The sequence below is a fragment of the Haemaphysalis longicornis genome, unplaced genomic scaffold (assembly GCF_048455015.1).
Source record: "Haemaphysalis longicornis isolate Haplotype H1 unplaced genomic scaffold, Haemaphysalis longicornis Haplotype H1 scaffold_9, whole genome shotgun sequence".
Taxonomy (NCBI): Eukaryota; Metazoa; Arthropoda; class Arachnida; order Ixodida; family Ixodidae; genus Haemaphysalis; species Haemaphysalis longicornis.
Window position 1 is genome coordinate 96,536,842 of NW_027526460.1, and position 19,003 is coordinate 96,555,844.

At 46.5% G+C, this 19,003-nt stretch overlaps 1 protein-coding gene across 2 annotated transcripts in view; it reads left to right on the forward strand.

Annotated features, from left to right (window-relative positions):
• Cul5 (cullin 5) overlaps nucleotides 1-19,003 on the forward strand; it is a 31,215-nt gene that overhangs the window by 8,935 nt on the left and 3,277 nt on the right. For both annotated transcript variants that reach the window (XM_077683348.1, XM_077683349.1), the window contains exons 7-15: nucleotides 152-259; nucleotides 363-427; nucleotides 1,549-1,681; nucleotides 7,231-7,362; nucleotides 8,867-8,990; nucleotides 14,784-14,956; nucleotides 15,850-16,011; nucleotides 16,555-16,673; nucleotides 16,784-16,907. In XM_077683348.1, the coding sequence (XP_077539474.1) occupies nucleotides 152-259; nucleotides 363-427; nucleotides 1,549-1,681; nucleotides 7,231-7,362; nucleotides 8,867-8,990; nucleotides 14,784-14,956; nucleotides 15,850-16,011; nucleotides 16,555-16,673; nucleotides 16,784-16,907 (1,140 nt within the window). The remainder of the gene's footprint in view (nucleotides 1-151; nucleotides 260-362; nucleotides 428-1,548; nucleotides 1,682-7,230; nucleotides 7,363-8,866; nucleotides 8,991-14,783; nucleotides 14,957-15,849; nucleotides 16,012-16,554; nucleotides 16,674-16,783; nucleotides 16,908-19,003) is intronic.

Below are 19,003 nucleotides of genomic sequence, written 5' to 3' on the forward strand. Positions count from 1 at the left end.
TATGAAAACATTGTAGGCTGCCCAGGCCCCAAAATTGTCATGAAATGGTTTCACTCTTCCGTCCTTTTTGTTGAAGACAGCCTATTAATGGAGGTTACCTCACATGCTGAAAACATGGCAACACACGCCCGCCCTTCTCAACTGTTTCCAGGACTCTGAAAAGTATGTCGAACAACTCTTGGACCTGTTCCAAAGGTTCAGCAAGCTAGTCAAGGAGGCATTCAACGACGACCCTAGGTTTCTGACTGCAAGAGACAAGGTACCTTTCTGACTGCACGTCAACTTTTTCCTCATCCGTTTGTGCTGTGTGGCTTGAGGTAAGGCTACACTGACGAATTGTCTTTCCTGCCCGTGCCTTGCAGGCATTCAAACAGGTTGTGAACGACACTTCGGTGTTTCGCCTTGAGCTTCCATCTAAACAGAAAGGGTAAGCATTGCAATGCATTTCCCACTTCATAATGTATTCATTACTGCATTTGTTGCTAAATAGGACAGCTTGTGCAACCTTAGTTTCCTTAGCTGCAAAAATTATCGGTGCCAAACAAGAAAATATGCTTTTGGTTTATACAAGGTGCAGTGGAAGGTGGCTATTTAACTAGAATAGAGCCCTTTCACGGACTGTGTAACAAGGCTACAACCAGCTATTTTGTGTTGCTGCTTTTAAGAACAGAGAGGACATGGCTATGCTTTGTGATGTGCAATACCTTCTTACGGAAGGACGGAAGGTATTGCACCTTCTTACAGGTGCATTTGCATGACACAACTTGTGATTAAAAAAGTCTAGAACAAGGTACGCAGTGCTCATTAAAGGTCAACGTATTGTGTTGAGGCAATATTGGATGAATCGTAGGGTTGAGGTTCAACTTTTTTGCTCGCTTCTGGACTTCCTCCAAGAAACTGGTGCGAACCTGTATCATTTGGTCTCTCTAAATTATGCCAGTGGGCATACTTTCGCAATTTAAAAAAAAAAGCGCGTTTTCAGACATAGGGAGTCTGCATAAGCACTGTCTTGATGCTGGAGACTTGTTACAAATGTCTCTTTCCCCTAAGCTGTTTTGTGAGTAGAACTATAATGTAGAACTGCGGTGGCTCATCAGTGGTTAAGGCATCGTGCTGCTGAGCACAAGGACGTGGGCTCAATTCCCGACCGCGGCGGCCGCTTTTCTGATGGAGGCAAAAAGCAAAAATGCCCCCGTGTTCGAGATTTCAGTGCGCGTTAAGGATCCCCAGGTGGTCAAAATTAACCCGGAGCCCTCCACTGCAACGCACCTCATCGCCTGTGTGGTGTCGGCGCGTCAAACCTCATAATCAATCAATCATTTGTCACTGGCTACAAAGACTTGCTTGAGTAAGCTGTGTGCCGTTTCTACAGCCACACGAAGTCGCGCAAAAAAAATGCGCCCTTCTGTTTCTGTTTCTGCCCCGTTCATGTTGTAGCTCTACATTGGTGCCCAAATGTTCTGTAGGGAATAGGTTGCCCAGCCCTGCATTGAGACGAACAGAATTGCTGACTGTGCATTGCGTGTTCCGTTTTCTCCTGCGACCAAGGGTGGCAAACAAGACACAACCCGAGTCCCGGTGTCCTGAGCTGTTGGCAAACTATTGCGACATGCTGCTCCGCAAGACCCCCCTGAGCAAAAAGCTCACATCCGACCAGATCGAGGCCAAGTTGAAAGAAGTGGTCAGTACTGGCCTTCTGAACCCCATCTATGTATAGTAAAATCTCGATGATACGAATCTCGCGGGACCGCGAAAAATATTCGTATCATCCGAAATTCGTATGAACCAAAAATAGACCAAAAAATGTAGCGCTGAAAAAAGTTTTCGTGTATTTCTTTTCTTACTTTCGCCTGAAGAAATTTGTGATTTTCTTCTGCATTTTTTTACCCCCATGTCGCAAAGCAGTCTTTTCTGGAGCGCGTAACGCTTCACGCTCGTCACCTCACTCGCGGTGCCCAAGCTCACTACATGCCGCAAGTCAAGCGTGAACCGCATGGTGCGTTTTTGCACGCAATTCGCAAACCTCGGCTTTGCGCACACTGTATTTTCACGCCTGTATCGACGATTTCGCGCCCACGGTAGCTCCTACCTCAACCAGAAAATGACGCACGACACGCGCGGCAGGATGGAGGAGCCTGACGACTTGCGAAGCGCTCGAGACAGCCGGCTTAGCTCCGCCGGAGATGGTTAGGCTTAGCACCCCAGCAGATATTTCATGGGCGCTTTCACTAGCGCCGTGGATGATGTTTTATAGTACCGTTTTCGCATGCATAATCAGCTCCTTTACCACACAAGCAACTTAGCGTCTGCCTTGAGCGGCATTTTAAAGAGCGGTTAGGAGCGGTCGCTCGAGCGGCCTCGCCACTTTTCGGCCGCAGCCGGCCACACCGCAAGAAGCGTGCGGGGCTTCGTGGCGGTGTCAGCAAGCAGAAAACAACAGCCCGGCCGTTTCTAGAGAAAGAGTGCCAAAGAGGGGAGAGAGAGCCGTCACTTGCTCGTTCGGCAGTCGGGCCCCTTGCCGGCTCGTTCGTATCATCCGCCGGGCCGCGCAGGTCCGTTCGGAGCAGCCGAAATTTTTCCCATTGCTAACAATGCAATTTCGCCGGGACTTTTCAGAAATTCGTATCATCCCGAAATTCGTATCACCCAGAATCGTATCATCGAGATTACACTGTATTTGGTGACTGCAAACAGAGTGATATCTTAGCAGTGATGCACTACAGGGAGTACAGGGTGGAAAATAATGGAATGTTCACTGCAGAATTCGCATGTGTTTAACTTGGCATGCAGCACATCGTTGTACCGCAAGGGTCAAGATGCAAAATAAACCCTTAAAACAACAGGATGCTAGAATAGAGCGCAGAGAGCATGGCATTGGTATTAAAAGGGAGCTCGGACAGCTGTGTAAATGTAACACAAAAGCACATCTAATGTGCACCAGCCAGAATTCATGGCCTGAGTTAGCGACTTTAATAAGGGGGCTCACGGGTCTTTGGAGCCGAAAAATCGCAAAAAAACCCATTTTTCAATTTAGCGATATTCGCGTTCGCGAAGTCATTTTCTACCTCTTCGTAAAGTTTTGATGCCCAAATCCACGTAGTTATTTAGAAAATGACGAATAACGGTACGTTTCTAGCTGTAAAATGACGCCAAGCGGCGTCGAAAACGCCGATTTTGAGCGGCGCGCCGTCCTTGAACGACGCGGCGTAGAGCCGCCATGTTGGTAGCGTTCGAAAGCGCCTTCTTTCTTCTTTTTTTTTTTTTCTACTCGGGCGGCGCGCTAGACTCCGCTTTGTTAGCCGGGAAAATGAACAAAACAAAACGTCAAATGCGCCTTTACTATTGGTCCCTGTTCGTCACGTGGTGAAACGGGCGCTCCTCATTGGCCCTAGTCATCAGGCGCGGCCATCTTTTTCAAATTGAATGCGGCCATAGGCCTCCTGCGCTGGAGTTTTGGCGACATGCAGCGCCCCTAGCGGCCGATGCCTCTGGGTAGTACAAAAGCAGACGACCCTCGCCGCCCTCCATGTGTTTTCAATTACAAGCCAAAGTGAAAGTTGGTTGTGGCGCTTTGTGGCGTGTTTAAATGACGGCATACTGTATGAAATAGCCCTTAAAGTAGCTGCAGAGGCTAAACAAAATAATATCCGCTAAAAGAAGCCGATTTGTCGGCTTTCTTTTGAGCGAGCTGTCGCGGTGGTCAGTATCGCCAGGTCGGGTGGTTTAACTGTTTGACGACATTTACAGTTTTTTTCTTCTTGCGTGCGGTCGGCAAAGGAAAGTTCACGAGTAGCATAAACACGGAACGCTGCTCATCTTACATCCTGAGGTAACTGCAAAAGGTTGCTTCATCGGGAGCATGCAAGCGAACGCAAGAATTGCGCAGCGCCGCAGCTGACTCAGCTGACACTGCTGGCCTGGCACCGCCTTTGAAACGAGTGGAAATTGTGTTTCGTATTTTCGCAAACTAAATGATTCTTGCGTAACGTTTTACGTCGCACGATTTACGAACGGCAGGGTACATGTATAATAGCGAGTAGGTGGGGCAATAGCGCCAATTAAATAAACAAATTAAGCGCTATTAAAGGACGCAAAACACGCACCAAATCACACGCCCGCTGCCTGCAGAGATGTGTACTTCTATAACATCACATAACACAGCATAACAGCCGCTTACACGGCACGGGGCCCCGAATATTTACATACGATCATCACTGACTGTGTTGGTTTTCTAGTGCAGGGGTCGTCGAATCGGAACGCCGACACGACAGTTTTGACTTCAAATGGAGTTAGACAGCGAGACAAGAACAGAGAATTGGCGTCCTCCAGCTGAATTGCCCCCCCACCCCTATCTTCACATATCGCCAGATTATTGTCAAATATTATTAGAAATTCGCAGAATTTTTTCTCTTTGCATTCAAAGCCCCCCTCCGCCTCCTCCTCCCCCCCCCTCCCCCCCCCCTCCCGATTTGCCGTCCAGCCCTCCGCCGTATCGGCTGCATGGAACTCGGCCGTTGCTGACCCTCATTCTAGGCTATTAAGTGCGAACTGGGAATGTATGCTGCAAGAGCATAATAAAGTAAAGTGAGCACAAACAACGAAATCGAGCGGCCTCTTAGTTCGCCCGACCACTTTGTTTTACGGCCACTAATTTCGGAATCGCAAAACAGATTTCACGCTTCTGACGGTCGCGGCATTTTGTCACTGAGACACGCAACAAAACGGCAATCTAACGCTGCACCATGTATTCGTAACGGCGACGCAAACGAGCACTGTTTAATGAAAGTGCACGCATAGTGTGCAGGTACGCAAAAGAGCGGCGCACCCCAGCAGGCGAGCCTGCGGTCCGCCGGACTCGCTGGCTCGATCATCGCCGATTGCGTCACTGTTCTTTTTTGATCGGCTGTTTTTGAGAAGTCTTTGTCACCTAGAGGAGTAGTTTAAACTAGAAATTTTACTTAAAATTTCACTTCGTACGACCATCGATCGGTGAACCTGCGAGTAGCAGACGCCGTCACGGTCCTGGCACTTTCGTCGGCGCTGTAAACGTGTTTAGCGCTGCAAAGCTTTTTCCTCTAATGCCAACTTGATCGCTGAAATATATCGGACGCGTCGGGGATGAGCTGGTGACCACGTCGCAAAATAATCGGGAGCGTCGAGCTTATTTTGCTTCTGTCAACACGGGATCCTATGGGACCCACGCAGCTTTGTACTACCCGGAAGTACTGCCCGGAAGCCGCTTGCGCAGCGCCCCCTGGGCAGCGCAGGAGGCCTATTTTGGAAAAGCCGTCGGACGGGAAGCATGGCAAAACCGTACCGAAAGTTCCGCAGCGCTCACAAATTCGGCAAAAAACGCAAAAAGGTACGCTGCAAGCAAGCTGAACGCCTTCGGGAACCTTCAACAGGCGTCGACACCAACCATCAACCCGCGGCAGATGAAGCGGCGGCTCTCAACGCGACCGTCGGCGGAGCGGCGGAGCGGCGGCCCTCGGCGCGACCGCCGGCTGTTCGAGTGATTCTGGTGAAAGCGGCCGGCAGCAGCGAACGCGGCTTGACACGACGTTTATGACTCCTGACGATCGTCAACGACTTCATGAGCGAGCCGAGGCGATAACAGCCGGCTTATCGTCTGTATCGGGCACAGAGCGCAAGCTGCGGACTCTCCGTAGCAGTGATAACACCGAGCCGTCGGCATCGGCGCCGACTTACACGATAGTTGACTTGTCGGCTATCAACAAACTTTTGGAGTTTGTTGATCAACAACAAAAATTACTCCCCAGGAGCATTTTGATGCTTTTGGCTGCATTCCTTGATGTGTATGTATGTAAATAAAGTATTCACAACATTGCATTTCGTTTTTTGCGATTTTCTCAGTTCGACTTTTTTTGCCTTGGAGCAGTCGTTTGACAACCTTATCTCCACTAATACTGATCAGATTTTGGTCATTCTTGTATTTTTTAGTGACTGAATAGCTGGTGAGTGCAACTAGACCATTAGATAATGCCCTATGCATCAAGATATTTTTTATTATCAAAAGTAATTAGACTAAAAAAATGGTAGTTTTTGAACACTAACTTTTCACATTCATAACTTTTGAACTAGCAGAGAGAGGAACATGCAGCTGCTTTTATTGCACTCACGAGTTCTTCCTCAATTCACCAGCATGATATTTTTAGCCACCAAGAAAACTATTTTTTCTAAAAACTTGACAAAAGCTGTAAACAATAAAAGTAGCCTAAAATTAAAACATTGCACTTTGTGCAAAAACTGGTGTCAGATTTGAAATCAGCATAGCATAATACATAAACCTACAAATTTTCATGGCAATAGCTCAAATAATAAAAATTTTAGCTCTAAGACCCATGTGCCCCCCTTTTAATGAGCTGGCAAGAGAAGGAGTATCTGTACATATTTTCTGATGCAGCACCGTATTTTCTCGCGTATAACCCGCCGCTGCATATAATCCACACCCCCACTTTCAGCCACCGGGAAAGGAAAACCAATTCTCGCGTATTGCCTGCACACTTGATACAGGGAAGGCTGCACCAAAGCTACTGCTCGAGCAGCACATCACATACTGTGTAGACAGAAAAAGCATGTATTTAGCAAGTAGAATAGATTGCAGGTAGACTGCAAGGTGAAAGTCACAATTCACTCAGTGTCACTGCTTTCGCTAGATCTGTCACTTCTGCAATTGCTGCCATGGAAGGCTAGGTCAGTGTTACTGCATAGGAGTTTCACGGCACATCGCGCATTGCCATAAAGCTGCACTAAAGGAGAATCCTGCGTATTATCTGCGCCTGTACTTTGCCACTGAAATTTTCGCATTTCTGGTGCTGGTTATACACGCGAAAATACGGTAATTTGTGGGTCCCGATAGCTTAGTTAGGTTGAGGTTCAACTGTGTACACATAGCCTGTGTTCAATGTAGAGGGCTTTTGCGGAAGGACTTTCAGAGGTCCCACATAATTTGGTATTTTCTTAGCTGCTCATCTCAATTTCACAGCTTGTTGCTGATTGCTGCCAGCCCTTGCAGATTCATTGTATTATAGTGTTCAGTTGAACTGTCTTAATGACCTTGGAAAGGTTCAAATAGCATTCTGATGGGATGCCATAACTTAGGGCCTCCGAACCACTGTTTGGAGTGCACACTCTCTTGTTGCTTTATCGGGTTGTACGTTCAGAGTTTAGTGCACGAGCATTCATTTCGTTTGTCTTTTTCTTTTTCAGTTACTCGTGTTACGGTACGTCCAAAACAAGGATGTCTTCATGCGCTACCACAAGGCCCACCTGACGAGGCGACTCATTTTAGACTCGTCAGCCGACAGCGAAAAGGAGGAGAACATGGTCGAGTGGCTCAGGGTCAGTTTCTAGCCCCGCGGTGGTTATTTTCATTCTTTGTTGCTCATTTTGTGAAACATGGTGTAGTACTGCTGTTCATGCAGCCAGTTGCATAACTTGTGTAAATGTTCCTCTGCTACTTCCTAGAATAATAAAAAAAAAGAACATCTTTGTTCAGTTTGCCCAACAATTTAACCCCTTCTTTTTATATTTTTGTATACATTCCGATCTGATTCATACCTGAGGTATCTATTTCATCTAAAGTGTTTGCTATAATAGGATTTTCTTATCCTCTATTGCATTTTAGTTTGTTCCAATCCATCAGAACGTACAGGATAGAAAGAAAGCGCTTTAGCAGCAAGAGGAGGGAAAGATCTTCTGCCTACATGAACAGTGATTGCAGTAGCAATCAAAGCTTATTGTAAAATGTCATCTGTTTTTTATTGTTATCTTGAACTCCTTTCTGAAACACCATTTGCGCTTAGTTTGATTGATTACGGTGTTTAACACACCGAAACTGCGCAGTTTATGAGGCGTGCCATAGGGGGTGGCTCCGGATTCATTTTCAACCCCCTTTGCGCTTATTTTAGTGAGGAGGATGCAGACACGAGCCACATGGAGAGGGTTATTTTGAACCCTTTCTAGACTGTCTAGCTGTTTCTGGATTCGTGCTGTTAAGAAATTATCCTTGGACTGTATGAAATCATGTCAAAATTGCTTTGAAAAAGTGCTTACCATAACCTGCCTCAAGAACCTTCATCCCCTGTTTTGGAGAAAAGTGCATGTGTGTAGATAATCTAGAGGAGAGGAGAGACTTGGTGGTGGCATTCCTTGTTCCCAGTCCCAGTTCTTTTGTGTATAATGTCAGTTACGTTTAAGTTTTGTGAGGTCATTTGCTCGGTATTTTACAGTACTCATTGTCCTTTGGAGGGCCTACACAAGGAATGTTGGAAAACCATATCACTTTACGAGAAGAGTGGGAGATACCATGTTAGGAAGGGTATCAGACGAGGGGATGCGATTTCACCAAAATTATTTGCAGCATGCCTGGGGTGGTGGTGTTTAGGACGCCTGAACAGGAGAAAACAAGGATATGAATGAATGGAAAATACTCGAGCTACTTGAGATTTGCAGGTGACATTGTCTTGTTCAAAGTGTCAGAAGAAGATCTGACATTTCAAGAACTGCACCTGGAAAGTTTAGTTGGAGGATGAAAGATAAAGGCAAGTTATTCGAAAGTGATGTTAAACAGACATGCAGAAAGTGCCCCCTTCAGACTAGGTAATGAAATTCTTGAGGAGGTGGATCAATATAACTAACATAAAAAAATTGTTGGTGCTGGTCCAATCCACTAGAAGGAAATCTGGCGTGGAATATATTCTAGACCTGTAGCATTGAAAAGGGAGGTATACAACCAGTGTGTATCAAGTGATGACTTATTGGGCTGAAATTGTACACCTTACTGAACACGCTTTCTGCCCCTTCTTGGTGGTGACTTTTTGTGGCCTTTTTCTTTTTTTCCCAGGATGTTGGTATGCCAGCGGACTACGTCAACAAACTAGCACGAATGTTCCAAGACATCAAAGTCAGTGAAGACTTGAACCAGCAGTTCAAGGATGCCCACAGAAACAGCAACGAGCTATTGGCTGGTTCGTACTCCTTCTTAAAAAAAATTTTTTTGCTTCTTTATTGATGTCTGTTAATGTGAGTGCAGAACAATTTCGGCTGTTTGAATGCTGTACACGTAAGATGATGCTTGTGCTCCACTGGTGCTTCAAGTGCCTTTTGACTAAAATGTCATTCAACTCGGATGCAAATGCTGTACTGCTCCGTACATTGTTAATTCCCTTCAACTGAAATTGCTATCAAGTGGGATGATCTTTTCAGCAGACATTTGAACCTTTCAAATGCCATCAACGCAAACATTTGTGTGCTTGTCTGGAGTGCCCTCATTCTTTTTTTGAGAAATAAATGCGCATTAACAAATGCTGAGTGCAGGTTTCAGAGACAGGCATTCTAATTAAGAAGTAAGTGTTGCATGCTATTCAGGGTTTTTTTTTTTTTCTGTTTTTTTAGTGCTATTGCAAGATTGTATAACATAATACTCTCGACCCCAGTGGTGCAGTGAGAGTGAAAATCTTGATCCCCATCATCCCATGCTTAATAAAGTTTCTATCTGTCTGTCTAGGGCACAGTTTGCAATTCATAAGAGGGGAAAAAAACGGCCAAATGACGCTTCCAGCACATTTCAGTTATGGGTGGTGATGGATTGATTGCAGGGGATTAATGGTGCCCTATAGTAGGAAAATTGAACTTAAAGAAGCCTACCGCAACAGAGCGTGTGATGTTTGCCTTCCAATCACTATTGAAATTGTAGTCGAGAAGGGCAGATATGTATGCAACTCAAATTGTTTCATTTGAGGCAAATGACATAGACATTGAAGACTTCGAAGAATGGGTACAGTACTACAACAGAGGCAGTGCCTTGCCCAGAACTCATAAATAAATTAGCAGGAAACCACAGCTAAAGGCTGTGGAAAAGCAATCCTACTACAGTCATTCTTTTTCTTTGCAAGGTCGATGAATTTTGAAAGCTAAAGAACTGTGCCGATGTGCTCTCCTGAACGCACTCGGATGCCACTGCATGCCTCAGAATGTCCAGAGCATGCATTGTTTCGCCTGTTGATGGTTGATCTTCACTGAGACTGTGGTCATCGTCGTCGCTGCTGGAAATTTCGGGTTGTGGTGTCTCGAACGAAGGTCGATGGCGCGACTCATCGACTTTTCTGAAAATTTCCAACTTCTCTTTAAATGAAAGAGCTTTTCGCTTTCTTGACATGCCGACCTACCCTTGCGGACATATCCATTCGGGCTGACGTACTCGCAATTCAAAGATCGCTAACTCTGGCTGGGGTTCTGGAGAACTATAAGGGATGCGATGCAACCTGAGCGAGAGTGAGTGAGGTGAAGAAAGATCAGACAACTGGAACAACCGATTCGTATCATCCTGAAATTCGTGCCAGCCATAATCGTATCACTAAGGGTTTCACTGTATACACGAACATAAAAAAAGAAAAAGGTTTCCTCGAACCTTGATATGACAGTCCTGGCTATACCGCTTGCACTTCCCTCGACTGTGTAAGAGCTACTATCTACATCAAAAGTGTGACCCTAACATGAGCAGGTACGGTGGATATTTTTTCTGTGGCCACTGTTGTGATTTAATTTTTTAGAATACTTCAAGCCTTTGTCTTGGTTTGGAGTGTTAGGTATTATGCGAAAAATTATTCCGCACCCAATGGGGTTGTGGGCTTTCCTTCGATCTTGTCAAGTGCAAGATTCAGAGGTTGCACAGGTGGCAGCTTTTTTGAACACATTGGTACGCATAATCACCCATGATGGTTGTGAGAAGTGGGGGAACATTTTATATTCATCACTTTGTATCGACATGAACGCTGTAAAAAAAATTAGCGTGGTTTGGCCTGAATAATTATTTTTACTGCCTGTCGGTGAAGCCGGCATGCTGTGGTTCCTTGTGTACACTGTACTGTGCATGAACCAAACCCTTGAAGGGGCAGCCATGCAGACAAAACACAAGTTTGGTTCATTCGAAAGATTGCCACGTTAGAATCATACTGACACCACTTTTAACGCAGAATTCACTCAAATAAGCTATACAGTGTAGACCATTTATAACGTAGCCACTTATAGTGCGGGACCGGATATAACGCGGGTTTTTGCGACCACCGGTTTGCCTCCCATAGAACTCAATGCATAAGCATACCGCTTAAGATGCGGTCGGCCAAAGCACAATACCGTTTATAGTGCGGTTTTTCGGCGGGTCTGCTGATCGACCGGCGCAGCTGAGGCATCGTTTTAGGGTAGCAAAAGAAAAAAGAAAGGATGAAATCAACCATCTGACGCAGCGTGCACCCCTTGCCCTCCTCTAACGTAGACACCCAAAGAAAAAAAAAAAAAAGGCACCCTTTAGTTCGTGCGTACCTGATAACCACAACTGTCCTTGCTTGATGCACCTCGGAAGATAGCGACAGACTCCCCATCCGCGCGCGGCAAGTTTATTTTATTAATCATGAACCGCATGGCCCGTTTTCGCGCACGAATCGTGCACATCGGCGTAGCGCGTGAGTTTTTTGGTTTTTTTCGGGCTCGTGTCGACGATTCCGTGCTCGCGGTGGCTTCTTCGCGTGGTAGTGGGAGGAGCCTGACGACTTGCACCAATGGGGAGACGCGTACCTAATGGTGGGAGATTCGAAGTGCTCCGAGCCGGCTAGCCGCGCCAGAGATGTTTAGGCTTACTACTGCGGTATTTTTTGATGGGCGCTTTCACAAGCAGCGTGGATGGCAGTTTATATTCCACTTTTCGCCCACATTATTAGCTCTTTTCTTGCATGAGCATCTTCGCTTGCGCACCGTGCGGCATTTCAGCGAGCGGTTAGAAGCGGTCGCTGGAACTGCCTGCACCGCTTCACGGCCAGTGCCGACGCCATGTTGCCGCCTCTTACCGCGCCGCCCACACCACGCCAGTTGTATCCGCGCTGGCGTGCACTGCACGTTTTCGCGATACCAAATCTACCACGCGGTTCACGCTTTAGAACGTTGTTGCAGATAAGCCACCGCTCTTTCCCTTTCCGAACATTCGAGCCGCGCTAAGCTGAAGATTTCCACCACCAGTACGTTGCGCTGATAAGCAGCCGCCTTCGGCATCGTGAACACAAGGTGGGGTAAAAAAAAAAAAATCCCGCTGGTGTTCTTATCACGTCTTGCGGCATCTGTTCATAGACGCTAAAAACGCAGCCATGGTCTTTCAAAACACAAACACAACGGAAGTTAAAGCCGCGCTCGCCGTTTGTGAGACTGCGCTTTTGCCCTGCAGCAGTGGCTGATGTTAAAAATAATACGGAATATAGACCGTGCCTTCGTTTTTAAGTGCTGTGCGTTTCAGTGATGATAAATGAATGAATGAATGAATGAAAAGTCTTTATTGTGGAATGGCTCTTTGGCCTAATAGGGGGGGAAGAAGGGCGTCAGAGAAAAGACAGAAACAAAGAAAGAAGAGAAAGAAGTGCGTGCACACGTGCGTGTACATGGTATACATTTGCAATCACATGCGGCAATCGATGCCTGCCTCGTGAGCGAATGCCCAGAGGGAGAGCAGGGTGTCGCGGCTGTTGTTGTTGGGGGTGGTCCATTGATGCAGAGTGCTGATGTGCGGTGGCAGGTACTGGGCACGGAGGTCCTGGTAGCCAGGGCACTCCCACAGCATGTGGGTCACTGTTGGGCACACTTCCATGGTGCATGTGGAGCAGCTCACTATGGGGCCCTGTTCGTGGTCGCCGTCGTCGCTGTCGTCGTCGGTAGCCCCGGGCCTGCATAGGTGGTGGGCCCGCCATTTGGCGAGCACGTCTGCTGTTAGTGCGGCCCCCGCACGTGTCTTGTGGATGAGGACCTGAGCCCCCCGTGGCAGTCCTCGGGGCAGTGGGTGGTGGTTGGTGGGGATGTGCTGCCAAAGAACGCGCCTTCGCTCCCTCTTGGCTGCCAGAATTTTGGCTCTTGGGTCGGGGTCGTCTGGTGCGGGCATAGTCTGGGTCACCAGGGCGGAGCGGTCGTCCATTAGCTCGCTCGCCAACGCCTGTGCGGCTCCATCGCCAATGCCACCGGCGTGACCTGGTACACAGTCCACCCTCACCTCCACTCCACATTGCTGGTACAGCACTGTGCTTGCCATTTTGATCCTGTGAGCAAGCGTGCCAGTCCTGGGGGTGCGGCCAAGGATTTTTATGGCCTCTCTACTGTCTGTGTAGATCACCACAATCTCCCCTGTCTGCCTCAGTCCTCGCTTAAATATAAATATACGTTGACTTGAGAGCTAGGTGGTGATGTGGTTGAATTCGCGCGTGTTTTGGTTATAGTGCGGTACCGCTTATAGTGCGGATTTTTGTGGCTCCCACGGCATACGTTATAAGCGGTCTACACTGTATACCGTACTTACTCGTGTAATAATCCCACTTTTTTTCCAAAAATATGATTTTAATTTAGGGCTGCGATTTACGCAAGGTAAATTTTTCGCGAAAAAAGTTTCAGCACAGAAAACGCAAGCAAGTTGGAGGTCAGAATTTTTACGGTAGGTCTCGTGAATATAACAACGTAATCAACGGACCACCGCCAGCCGCGTTGCAAAGTGACTCAAAATGTAGTGTTTTCATGAATTACGGAACACGCTGGAACGAGTTTGCTGCGAGGTGAGAACAGGTCAACCAATAAGTGGCTGCCGCTTCCACAGTGCGGGACGCGGCTGCCGACTCAGCAAGCTGAGCGCGTTTTCTTCTTTGTCTTGCGAGTACATTATGTGCATTTAGTGCAAGTTTCTTCCACACCAATAATGAACTCATGCGTGCCGATATCGCTAATATCGGCAAGTATGCAGCAATGACATAGTCATGTCCGCTTTGTAAGAGGAGGAAACATAGGTAAGCATGATCATCGTCAGCTGGAGTTGGCACACACACGGTATATGGCTGCGGCAAAGTTCAGGGTGGGATCATTGCGCGGGAAATAAAAAAAAATCGTATTTTGACGACAAACTTCAGGGGTGCGATCATTATGCGAGTAAATACGGTAATTAAGGGAACGCATAGTAGGGAACGCCTATGCAACCCACTAGCTCATTTTCTTCAACAGAATCTGATGTCATATCTGCCCAGCTGTGTGATTGGCTGAGGCCAGCAAAATTAAACGCAAATTCGGCAAATTGCCGAAAGAGCTATTTTTGCCTAAACCTAAAGCATATTCATTTTACACCAGTAAGAATGGTGGGGTAAACAATGAAAGTTACGAAATTACACGTAAACATAGAAATACCGATGTGCACTTCTGTTGATACTTGGCGCACTATGCTCGTTTTAGCTGCACAGCAGTCCGCCGCTTTGGAGTTTTTTACACAACACTGACCGATTGGCGTAAGCAACATTGCCAGAGGTAGCCCTGTTTGTTGAACAAACCCCATGCTTCACGAAACAGTTACTTTATACCAAACAAAAATAAGCCATGTGTGAATACGGTCAAAAACAAAGCAACAGCGTACAGCGGTCCGTGGCTGAGTTTGGTAGTGCCATCTGGAAGGACTGACAGCAAGCAAGGCTGCTGAGCCGAATGACACAGTGGAAGTTCGTTTAAATACGCGTACTTATGACTCCGTTGGTGACGTCATGAAAACACACGATTTCGCCAGAGAATCAACGTTTTAACCTAAATTGATTAATTTTTCAGTGAATACAGCATCATTTGCTGCCAAGCAAGCACTAGGGGCTCTATAAAACACCAAATCTTTTGGATATAAAAACAAACTTGTATTTTGTCTCCATGGCCCCTTTAAACAACTTTGCTGCACCTGTTGTCTTTCTCTCCTCCTCCTACTTCTGCAGACTCGATCAACATCAAGATCCTGAATGCTGGCGCCTGGGCCCGAGGGAGTGAGCGTGTCCAGGTGTCCCTCCCGTTGGAGCTGGAGGACTTCATCCCCGAAGTGGAGGAGTTCTACCGGCGGAAACACAGCGGACGCAAGCTGCAGTGGTACCACCACATGTCCAACGGAACGGTACTGCACCAGTCTCTTATTTCCCCCTCTCTCTTTCTGTATCACTGTGCGTAAAAATGTACCGCTCTTGTTTTGTGAATAGTGAACACAGTTAAAAAAAATTAAATTTGGGGGTTTCAACACACTAAAGTTACACAAGGGCTATGAGGCGCACCGTAGTGGAAGGTTCCGGGTTAATTTTGACCACCTGGGGATCTTAACGTGCGCCGAAATCTCTTCACACGGCCGTTTTTGCGGTAGTTATAACTTCACCGTAGTGTGTTACACTAAACACAGTAAAAAAAGTGGTTACGCAAAATTGGTGTTAAAATGTGAAGTTTAGTTTTTTTTTTTACGTAAAAGAAACTGGTGTGTATTGAAACTAGAGGTTGCACTTACCATTCAACTACATGCTTTCACTCTGATCCCTCTTGTAGAAATAATAGACTCTGAAGTCTTTTTTTTTTTATGTGCACCTGTGGCCAGGCAAGACACAGGTTTGGTTCACGCTGTCATGTGTGGTTTTCACAGACACTTTGCGAGTTGCGGGGTTTCTGACATGGGTTGCACCTTGAAATGACTGGTTCACGCAGCGTTTGCGAATTTATATTGCCGCAATCATTTTCACTTGTTCTTCTGTCACGATTTGCACCACTGTAAGTGTGTATGTGTGTGTGTGTGTGTTTACCTATGAATCAGGTTTCAATAAAATGGACTGTGTTGGAGCATGCATCGTATTGAGTACATCGAGTGTTCATCACATTCTATAGTCCTGAGTGCAGTCCAGCTCTAGGTTCTTTGCTGCCATTGGGAGGGTCTCCTGCAGTCTTTTTCCATTTTGCGTGTTGAACACTTTATCTGCTTGAGACAATTCCAAGAAGCAGTTGTGTATAATTCGCGTCTTCCACCTACAGATCACCTTCTGCAACCAGGTGGGCAAGTTTGACCTGGACGTGACCACCTTCCAAATGGCGGTCATGTTTGCCTGGAACCAGCGGCCCCACGACCACATCTCCTTCGAAAACCTTCGGCTAGCCACGGAACTGCCCGACGCCGAGCTTAGGCGGACGCTATGGGTGCGTGGAGCTCGCTTGCTGCCTGGTGGGTGCGGCACTGGTATTGCACTGTTCGAGCCAGCACACTCGCCACCTGAAACAGTGCAGTATCAGTGTCGCACAGATGCCTCGGCGTTTGTTCGAAACCATGTTGGGTGGTTATTCGACTACACCTCGAACAGCTTGTGCAGAGCTTTCAGAACTTATGACGAACTACTGTCATTGTCCTTGCTGCGAGATGTGCATGCCATAAGTAGTGCCAGCTTGTCAGTAAATTGTAGCCGTTGGACAGATGAGTACTGTAAGCTGGCAATCCTTTACGTCTACATATTAAGTCTAGAATTAATGAGGTCTACAGTGATGTTTGTCAAGTTGTGTGGATTCCCCCCTGTCATGTCATTTATTTGGTGACGAGACGATCTGAATTGCAGATTTGGATGAAAGTAATCTGTGGTACATACTATGTAGAAATGAGGGAGGTTATGTTTGCATGCAACACTCTTGCGATACACTGCTTTGCGAGTACAAATCCATTCTTTTTCTTCTATTTTATTGCGCTTCCAGTCCCTGGTTGCGTTTCCCAAACTGAAGAGGCAGGTCCTACTATGTGGGTTCGAAGCTAAGTCACCAAAGGACTTCGAGGACGGCACCCAGTTCTGGGTAAACCAGGAGTTTGGAGTCATGTAAGCACCTTATCTTTCTTGTTGTGCCCAGTGTCGCTGTTTTTTGTGAAAGTGCAGACTGTTTGGTTCAGATTACTCACATCTTACTTGTTTTCTCTTTGTGCCAACAGAAAAAATGGGAAAGTCCAAAAAAGGGGCAAAGTCAACCTGATTGGAAGACTCCAGCTGTCCACAGAGAAAAGCAAAGAAGAGGATAACGAAAGCATAGTCCAGCTCAGAATATTGAGGACTCAAGTGAGTCTTTTTCAGTTGTGCTTTACTGCTGTATTGTCTCAATTAATTAATCTGCTGCTCATTTCTTGCTTATGTGCCAAATATGTCTGAAAAATGTGTAGCTATATTTACAATGCTTGGATATGCCTTGTTATTGATGAAGCTGCAGTTGTACCTGGATGTTCACTGAACAGTGTTTAAACCATTAGGTAGCTGCCTCGCATTACTTTGGGGTATTTTTGATACACTGGTCCATCATGCAGGGGTGAGACAGCAGCGCATATTGCGCAGTTTTGATGAAAATTCGTTTTCCTGCCCCACGCTGCTTAAAAAGCATAAATGTTGCGAAAATTGCGCCAAAGTGCTCCAAAACAGCTATTTAAGCAAGGATTTTGATGCCCACGTCAGTGTCAATGGGCAGCATAATTCTCCAAGCAGCCCCAAGGTGATGCTGTTTTTGATTGATCAATCAATAAAAAACATGGGGTTCAGATAGCCAAAAAATTCCTGAAGATTTTTTTTTTCAGTCACAATTTCAGGTTGCGCATTTTATATTCTGTACGTGTCCAAAGTTTCCCCGACGAAAACCATTGCAAAGTGCCACGGGGAAATACTCATGTCAGCTGAAACGATTAACTGTTTCCGCAAGTTGACGAAAAAATGACAATTTTGGTGCTCTGTATTTTCGGAACGACATGACAGGTCGTCGCTACCTTGTTATATAGTCATGTCTCGTTAATATGGACGCGTCCGTTCCCCAGAAAAATCGTCCATAATGCGAGTTGTCCATACTAACGAATCAAGGCCAAAAACACAAACATAAAGGAACAGATGCTGAAGCCGTCTCCCTTTTGATGTGGCATATTTCCTTTTTCAGCCGAGCAGGAAGCTCGGTCCGTTGACGCTCAACACCAGCCATTGCCTCTGCCGAACCGACCAGAGAAGCATACAGCCTTGCCTTTCATGCGCATCGAATATTGGCATGAACTATTATCATCCCCTTTTCTTGTTCTGAGTCTCGGGACTTGCTCTTTCCGGCGTATGTTGCGCCGGGCAATCTTGTTTGATAGGAAAAGGGTGTCACCCTGTCGTCACTGCCCTACAGTGTTCTTCGCTGTTTACGAATGTTCTCGATCTAATTTGATGGTACTGGAAGGAAGAGCGTTCGGAAATAAATTCATGCTTCGGACAAGGGTGAATTTCTGGTGCACGCTGGGGCCTCTGGGGGGTCACCAGTCATTTTCTCTATTTTTACTTTCCCGGCCTGTGTTCATAATAACGAGACAAAAATGCCTGTGTTTATCCATTTCGCCCTCAAAACAGCCGTCCATAGTCCGAACTGCGGGTTTCTTTACTAACGGTGCAGAATTGCATGGCGAGAGACCGGTCGCCGAAAATTTCGTCCATACTGCGAGGTGTCCATATTAACAGGATCCATACTAACGAGACATGACTGTATAGTTGAATTGGCTGAGTCCTCATCTTCTGCATTCTGGTCAACTTTTTTTGTCCTACAAACACACAAATGGCAGAGAAAGAAAGACAGTGGACTGAAGGAAACAATAGCTTCTTTAGAGCCTGATTGGCTCTGTTGCCAGGTTCGCTGAAACGGTCTTCCCGATTGCTGGGCGGAGCAGCTTCTGCGTAGTTCAGTGTGCTTTGGCGATTTTTTCCCTGGTTTAGGTTACCTGAGCGGCTCAGTTCCCGTTTAGCCATTTTATCCTTTGCGGTACTGAACAGTGACATTATTGCAGCGATAGTGCTCGCAAAAGGGTACCAGGTTATGGGAAGTTGTGCAGCTCAAAAGACGGAGTTCATCAAAAACGACGACTTCACCGTCGTTCGTCCTTGAGTGTGAAGCACGGTGTGTGCGTCTATAATCGGGGTTCGTGAAGCGAAATTTTTGTTTCACTGTGGCGTCATAATATGCTGAGTTATTGCTGTTTGACTGCAAGCTCGCAAGCCACAAGAATGGGACGATCAACATGCCAAAAGTACAGGCTGCATTGCCACAGTGCAGCGCCCCATAGTAGAACTGCTTACTATTGCACGAGAGTAATCATAATTGATCTACCTGAAGTAAAATTTAATGGCAAACGTGAGGCAGCTAAACATAG